General features: G+C 56.1%; 1 protein-coding gene across 1 annotated transcript; it reads left to right on the plus strand.

Moving 5' to 3' along the window:
• The first annotated feature begins 265 nt into the window (after positions 1-265).
• Positions 266-7,324, plus strand: ADGRF3 (adhesion G protein-coupled receptor F3). Its single transcript, XM_059078676.1, is given in 12 exon segments — positions 266-296; positions 299-333; positions 1,346-1,406; positions 2,424-2,443; positions 2,445-2,598; positions 3,065-3,283; positions 3,799-4,008; positions 4,561-4,704; positions 4,882-5,078; positions 5,482-5,661; positions 7,085-7,126; positions 7,211-7,324. Coding segments are annotated over 12 exon segments (1,407 nt in total).
• Positions 7,325-7,842: the final 518 nt, after the last annotated feature.

Genomic DNA, 7,842 nt, shown 5'->3' on the forward strand with positions numbered 1-7,842 from the left:
CTCACTGAGGCCTTGGCCCAGACCCCAGCAGGGAACTGGGCAGACCTCTCTCCCTGGGGCATGTGGCCTCCAGGTGGCCCCACAGTGGCCTGGATGCCCGTTTGACTGTAGCATGGGCTGTAGCACTTCCTCTGTAAATTCCTCTGGCTCCCTTCCACTCTTCCCTCCCATCCCATCTGTGCACAGCCCTGCCAGCTCTTCCTTCTCTGAGGATATTTGCATCATGCAGCAGCGGGAGGCCTCTTGAAAACTGCTTCACTGAGCCATGGTCTGCTCGGCTGCCCCTGTGCTACTCCTGGGGTGGGGTCACCACTTGCCCGAGAGTCCCAGCCTGTGAGTAAGACTGGGGTGAGGGAAGACCAAGGGAGGGTCTGCAGAGGTAACGACAGGGGCCTCTGGGTGTGAGAGACAGCAAGATGTGGGGTGAAAGGATGGATGGAGGCGAGAGGGCTGGAGGGAGAGGAAGTAATGTATTTTTAAAAGAGGCTGGTTTGTTATAAGATCTCCGAGAGTTCAGCCTTATTTTTCAGGGTGTGGGGATAGCTTTTGTTTCTTTATTTGAATTCCCGTGAACACCAGCGATGCCTGCTGCACTTTGGATAAAGGCTCTTCCAGTCAGGCTTGCAATTTAAAAACGAAAATAAAAACTTTCCAAACTTGGGAACCATTGGCGTAGAGGACAGGAGAGAATCTGAGGAAAGGCAGCAGAGTTAGTTTAGCACTTTATGATTTGTGTTTTCTCGCAGGTGGATATCTCTATCTCTATCTCTAGCCACATCCTTATCTAGATCAAAATCTGGTTTTAGACTGATCTCCTCACCCACACACAGTTTTGAGAGAGGGAGGAGTTGGTGAGGAGATAATTTACAGGTACCAGAGACTAAGGTATTGCCTGCTGCTTGCCCTCAGGGCAATGCCTACGGAGGGAATAAAGCCCCCAGGCCTCTGGGCCACAGGCAGCTCTGCCCAGCACCCCCAGCCCCCTCTGGAGCTCCAGACCCAGCCATTTCAATTAGCCTGGAGGCCCGGGGACGGGTACATTCAGGAAGGAATTAAACAAAGCATGTTGACTCTCCAGGGTGTGCCTGGTTCCTGGGTTCAGGTGGGCTTTGCAGGCCTGGGCGGGATCCCTGGGGCTGCATCCCTGCACCTCCTACCAGAAGCCTGCTTTGCCCTCCTGAGGTGTCCGCTTGATTCCAGGCAAAAGGAGGAGCTTCAAAGAGACCAAGTCCTACCAGATTAGCCAGGCTGGCCCCTGAGCGGCTTGGGGAAGAAGGTGTCCCCGGGGTGGGGGAAATGCAGAGTCAGCTCTCCTCAGAGGTCTCGCCCCTGTGCTCTGTTCCAGGGACAGGGTCAGGCTGGAGGGGAATCAGGGCAGCAATTGGACCAAGAAAGTGGAGCAGGTGGTGAGTGGACAGACAGGAGGAGGAGCAGGGAGGGGGACGGGGAACCTGGAACGAGGTGAAGAAAGAAAGAAAGGTCTGGAAGAGGGCACAGCCAGGGGGCAGTGGGGTTAAGAGAGAGACTGGGTCTGGCGCTGGTCACACAGGTCTGAACGCAGTTCTCTAGCTGTGAGGCCTTGAGAAAATCCTTCCTCTTAGAGAGTCTTGCCCATGTAAGGGGGTCGTTGGGAGGGTGATATGAGACGGCGCGTGTGAAGGCACCGTAGCTGGATGAGCAGTGATTACCTTTCTAGGTCCCGTCTGCGCCTGGACAGGCTATGGGAGGTGTGGGGTGCTCTGCTTCCTGGCGGGGACAACGAGGTATGGGGCCCAAAGGCCCCAGGCCCGCAGCTTCCTCTCCTCTCCAGCTGTCCCCTCTCTCCTGCAGAAGGGGTCCTGGTCTCCGTCTGTGTACAGCTGTGCTTTTCAAGTGAGCGCCGGCCGGCGGCACCCTCCAGGCCCCTGGCTCTCCCCACCGCCTCGGCTTCCTCTGCCCCAGTTAACTCTCACTGGCCTCAGCCTCACAGCAGGCGGGGTGGCGGGAATTCTACTGACCCCCCCGCTTCTCAGTGGCTCTCAGCTGCTTGCATGGGAAGGGGGTTCAGAGTGCAAGGAGCCCGGCCCTCCCGCAGCCCCCTCGTCTGAGATACTGTGAGCCCCTCCCTATTTCTTGGAGGGTCTGTGTGGCCCGGCTCCTTCCTCACCTCCCATCAGACAGACCTCCCCTTCCTGCCCCACGTCCCATCTTCTAAACTTTGGCAGAGGCCTAAGGGGCAGATGACCACGGGCCCGGGCTTCTCCACTGCCTCCTCTGATGCCTTTGCCCCACACGCGCTGCTGCTTTGAACTCAGGCTGAGAAGCCGGCGCCTGTGACTTGGGGATTGTTCCCGATATACCCGGCCTTAGAGCCTCACAGGCGGCAGGCGTTGGGCTTTCCCAGACAGCCTGCTCACTTCTTATCCCCCTTCCCTCCGTCACAGAGTGCAATGTCGCCCACAAGGGGGTGTAGCTACTGTGCTTGCCTCTCCGGGTACCAGTGGAACGCCAGCGTCTGCTCCCATCACCGCCCCTGCCAAACCCCCCTCGAGCGCTGGCCTTGTGGCTGCCTTGTCTTGGGCCCTGCTGAAGCCGGGCGCTGCCAGCTGCTGCCACCTGGTGAGGAGGGTTGGGAACGTGAAAACCAGTGGCCCTGAGTAAAAGGAACCCTCTCTGTGTTTTTTTCTTCTCCGACCCCCGTATCTGTGCCAGCTGGTCCGAGCCCAGTGGCTCCTCCGGGTGAGAGAAAATGCCAGGCATCATAGCAGATCACAGGCCCTGCGCCTGGGACAGAGGGAGGAAGGCTGTAATGAGAGACAGGTGGACAAAGAGAGGAAGTTCCCTCCCTGCGGGCGGGGGAGTCCTAGGCCAAAAAGCTTCCCCGTTTGGTTCCCACTGACAGTTAAGGTCTTCCAGGCTGGACGGTGGCAGCCACACTCCTCCAGGGACAAAAGAGAACAGAAAACGTTAGGTGGGGAGGGATGGAGGACGGATGGGCTTCAGAAGATGGGGAAGGAGGGAGAGCTTAGCTGCCTCAAGGGCCACGAGTTCCTTCTCCGGGGGTCCTATCATTTGCCTCCTGCAGTCCCCGCGGCCCTAAGCCTCAACTCCTGGCTGCAGACGCCTGGCGACACCCTGAACCTGACCCTCCTCACGAGCCAGGAGACCACCGACCTGAACTGGTTCCTGTGGCCCACAGGGAGCCCCAGCCCCATCCTCCTGCGGGCAGGGACACGTGTGTCCTTGACCTCCAGCCGGGACCGGGCTGTCCTCGGCATTGTCAACATCTCCCATAAATGGGCAGGTAGCCCACCTGTCCTTCCCTCCTCCTCTCTCCTCCCCTCCTTTTTTCCTCTTTTTCCCCTGCTCCCCTCCATCTCCTCCTCCTCCCTCTCCTTCCTTCTTGTCTTTTCTTCTCTTCTTTTCCCTTACCTCCATTTATTCACTCTGGGGAAACTAAGGCTAAGAGGATGTGAAGAATTATAATGAGAGAACGCTGAAAGCGTGGTCTCCATTTCAACTGAGAACAGATGCAGGCTTTTCTTCACAATGTTGAAATGGCAGCGGGTGGTGCAGGAAGGACATCTACTGGGGGCAGAGAGGTTCACCTTAGGATGCATGGCTACAGGCTAATAACAAAGGGTCAGGATCTCGTCTTCCTCCTAGAAATCCTTTGGGGGACAGGAATGTTTCCTTCTGGTGTTAAACTGAAGCTGGATGGAGAGGGCAGACCTAGGGTGCGGCTGGGGAAGCAGCAGAGACCCTGTGGTTCAGGTGGGGGCCAAGCGGCCGGGAGGTGCAGCAGGTGTGTGTCTGCAGGTGAGTACGCATGCTGCTTTGAGGCCCGGGGATTCAGGTGGGAGCTGCGCCAGATGGTGAGGGTGCCCCTGCAGGTGACAGACGTGGCTGGGCTCCCAGACCAGCTCTCCATCTCCTGTGCCACCTCCCCTGGCTTCCAGCTGAGCTGCTGCATCCCCAGTGCCCACCTGGGCTACTCGGCTTCCTGGAGCCCCAGAGACGGCAACGAAAGTATGGAAAGGGGCTGGTTGGCAGGGCTCAGGGGAAAGGGGGCAGCTAGTTGCCCTCAGGCAGCTGGCTCTCCAGCTCCCTGGAAGCAGAGGCTGCAGTTCAACCTGGGCGTTCGGGGTCCAAGTCCAAATCTGTTTTTATCCCAATTCTGTTCATACAACAATAAGCACACATGTGTAGACAACTTTTGCATAACGCTTTCATTCACACGATCTCTGTGAACTCACATGATATTATTCTGTGAGGTTCATTTGATGATGGTCCCATTTTACAAACGAGTTCACTGTGGCTTCAGGGCCTGGAACTAGTAAGAGACGCCCAGGGTCCCCTTCCCCCCGAATCCAAGCTCTTCCTTCAGTAGTTTGATGCCCACATACCATTCAGCTCATCTCCACTGCTTCATCCGCTTCTGAAATTGCTAGAAAGACTGCCGCCACTGCTTCATCCGCTTCTGAAATTGCTAGAAAGACTGCCAAGGACACCTCTCGGACCCCTGGGGTCTCGGTATGTCCCTGGCCCAGTGACCGTTCCCTTCTCTTGTCTCCCCCTCAGCCTCCTTATTTAACACGCCAGACTCCCAGTGCTTTGTGCTGGCTGTTCAGCGCTGCCCTGCAGCCGACACCACGTACACTTGTGACCTGCAGAGCCCGGGACTGAGCCCTCTCAGGTTTGCCATCTCTGTCACCGTCATCCAGGGTACTTGGGGCTTGGGGTCCAGGTGGCTGACCTCTCACCTGCTCGTCCTGGGAGCTGCTTCCTGATGTCTCCCTGCGCTTGGCAACAGGGCCAGATCCCACACACTGCATGGGTTTCTGCCCAAGGAAAGGCTCGGGCTAGACTGGGTTGCTGAGCCTTCCCTGGTATCATTTTCAGATGGAGACACCACCTGCCCTGAGGACTCTTCAACTCTTGCCTGGAACGTCACCAAGGCTGGCCATGTGGCACAGGCTCCATGTCCCGGGAAGAGGACAGGCATGGTGAAGCGGCCTTGTAGGCCTGAGGGGGTCTGGGGGCCCAGCCACAGCAGCTGCACGGACACAGGGCTCCTGGCCTTGCTTCTCTGAGCCCGGGTAAGGCTTCTGACCCTGCTGCCCACGTACCCCATCCTCTACGACCTGTCCCTTCCTCACTCAGGACCCAACTTTAGAGTCCTTTCCCTCAGAGACCCAGCCCGAAGGGTACTCAGGTTCTCTGAACTGGAGCCCTGGCAGAGCCAGGAAGCAGGTGTGGGCCCGAGAGTGGTCAGCGCTCTCACGGCGGGGAGGGTGCAGGTCCCAAACCTTCATCCCAACGAGGGTCTGCTCCACAAACCTTGGTGTCAGTTTCTGCCACGTGGCTCGCTCCTCTCTGCTTCCTGCTCCCCTGGGACAGGGCGCGGATGTGGGGAGAAAGGGAGCTGGACTGGGGAGGAGGTGGCCCCTCCCTCTTGAGGGCTCACTCACGCCCACCCCGCTGCTGTCTTATCTGTCTCAGCTGCTGAGGGCGGGCCAGGGCTGGCCTGTGGATGAGGTACCACAGATCTTGGCTCAGCTGCCGGAGCAGGCAGTGGTGGTGACCTCACCCACCGACTTACTGGCACTGGTGGGCACCACGACAATCCAGGCCAAGGTGGTGGCAGATGCCAGAATACAGCTCAACGGCAGTGCCCTGGAGGTGAGATCCTTGAGCCACATCGGGGGCCGGCTGGGGAGTGTGGGCTGGAAACTCTTCACCTCTGGGCATTTCTGTCCTTCTGACATCACCATGGGCTGTCACATGGCAGACTCTTCTAGAGTCCAAGTGTCTGCTCCTCTGGTCCATTTCTCCTCTTGGATACCAGTCTCCAAGGCCAGGGAGTGTGGAGGAGGCCCGATGCTGGGCACACATGGGAGGTCAGGGAAGGCAGGGAGGGGTGTGGAGACAGGAGTTCAGAGGCATTCACGCACACGCAGATATGTGGATATGACATGCCCGCACACAGGTACCTATGTGGAGATACTCAAACGTACTTGGCTTTGCTGGACTCACCTAAACCAGCTCTCAGTATAGGCATCAGCTGGTGACCCAGAAGCTGCAACCAAAAGAATAATCAGGGACAATGACACTGCACACCCTTCGTGTCTGGGAATATGCATCACATGGGGGTGCAGACATGCAGGTGGCCCTCTACTTCAGAACGTGTACCCTCTACCTCTGGGCACCATTCCTAGCTTTACAGACCTGTAGGTGTCCCCTTAGGACCTGGGTGGCCTCAAGGGATGCAAGGGGGAGAAGGGTTGTCAGACGGAGGGGTGGGATGTGAAGTCACTCCCAGTCTCTTCTCAAGGAGGTGTCATGGTGGAGCAGAAGAAATATAGCCTCAGGAATTTTAAAAGGTTTAAGTTCGGATCCCAGTTCCTCCACTGACTAGCTATGTAACTTTGCATAAACCTCGTTGAGTTTTGGCTTTCTTGTCTGTAAAACATCTGGATTTGCCATTGAAGTTAGGGAATTGTCGGTACCCTATTCTTTGATATGCATCTGCTTTGTAACCATAACAGTAAGAAAAGCACCTGAGGGGCTTCCCTGGTGGCGCAGTGGTTAGGAATCCGCCTGCCAACGCAGGTGACATGGGTTTGTGCCCTGCTCGGGGAAGATCCCACATGCCGCGGAGCAACGCAGCCCGTGCGCCACAACTACTGAGCCTGAACTCTAGGGTCCGCAAGCCACAACTACTGAGCCCGCGTGCTGCAACTTCTGAAGCCCACGCTCCTGGAGTCCGTGCTCCACAATAAGAGAAGCCACCGCAATGAGAAGCCCATGCACCACAAGGAAGAGTAGCCCCTGCTCACTGCAACTAGAGAAAGCCCGTGCGCAGCAAAGAAGACCCAACACAGCCAATAAATAAATAAATAAGTAACAGAAAAAAATATTTAAAAAAAGAAAAGAAAAGCACCTAAAATAGATCCTTTGCACCACATGGTGCTGATGTACAGAAAAACTGAGATGGGAAGCCTCGGGATCTGAATTAGACAAGAGGACAGAGGTTGAAGGAAAGAGTTGATTTCAGCTGATTCCTTTCTCCTTGACTAATGGATCCCCATATCCCTCTTTTTAGGGTGTCTTCATCTTATTGTTTGGTTGCCTCATGGACAGGAAGGTGAGTCTGTCCACCTCCCCATGCCTGACTCGCATCCGAAGGCCGGGACTCTGGATGGCATAACGGCATTCACCTCTCCTGCAGGTGCAAGAGGCATTATGCAAACACTTCTGCCGCACCCAGCCCCCCAGCGAATTTGCTGGCTTCAAATTCTCACTTCTCCCCGCTGAGAGCTGGTCAGAAGTAGATGTTCCATAGCCTTCCCCAGAGGAGATGGTCACAGCTAGAAGCCAAGAGAAGACTGGGGTTTTAGGGCAAGTTCTCCAACAACAGAGAAAGGACCCCAGGCAGAGGACACATTCAGGTTCTTGGGCTCCTGATTATAACCTGGACTCCTGATGACTCTGGGTTGTCCCTTGTTTCTCCCTGAAAATCTGCCTCCAGTTAGCATTTGAAGGGAAAAGGTAGGATCGGAATGCATGGAAGTCACTGTAGCTGGGAGCAAAGTTCCTAGGATTTTTGCTGCCCAGGAAGGAGGGCAGGTGAAAATGTAAAAATGGATACAACCTCGTCAAAGGAAAGCTGGCAATAATAATAACTGCCCTGCAGTGGGGCCTTTCCACCCCTTCCTAGGCCACAAATGAAACCTACATCCCAGAACACAGCAAAGGAGGAAGTTAAGATGCCAGGTGAGAAAGAAGCGTCCTTGGGAGCAGCGTGACCAGCGTTGAGTGTGGCCGAATGTACAAAGGGCTTTCCAGCAAAGCTCTAAAAAG

The sequence above is a fragment of the Kogia breviceps genome, chromosome 11 (genome assembly GCF_026419965.1).
Source record: "Kogia breviceps isolate mKogBre1 chromosome 11, mKogBre1 haplotype 1, whole genome shotgun sequence".
Classification (NCBI taxonomy): domain Eukaryota; kingdom Metazoa; phylum Chordata; class Mammalia; order Artiodactyla; family Physeteridae; genus Kogia; species Kogia breviceps.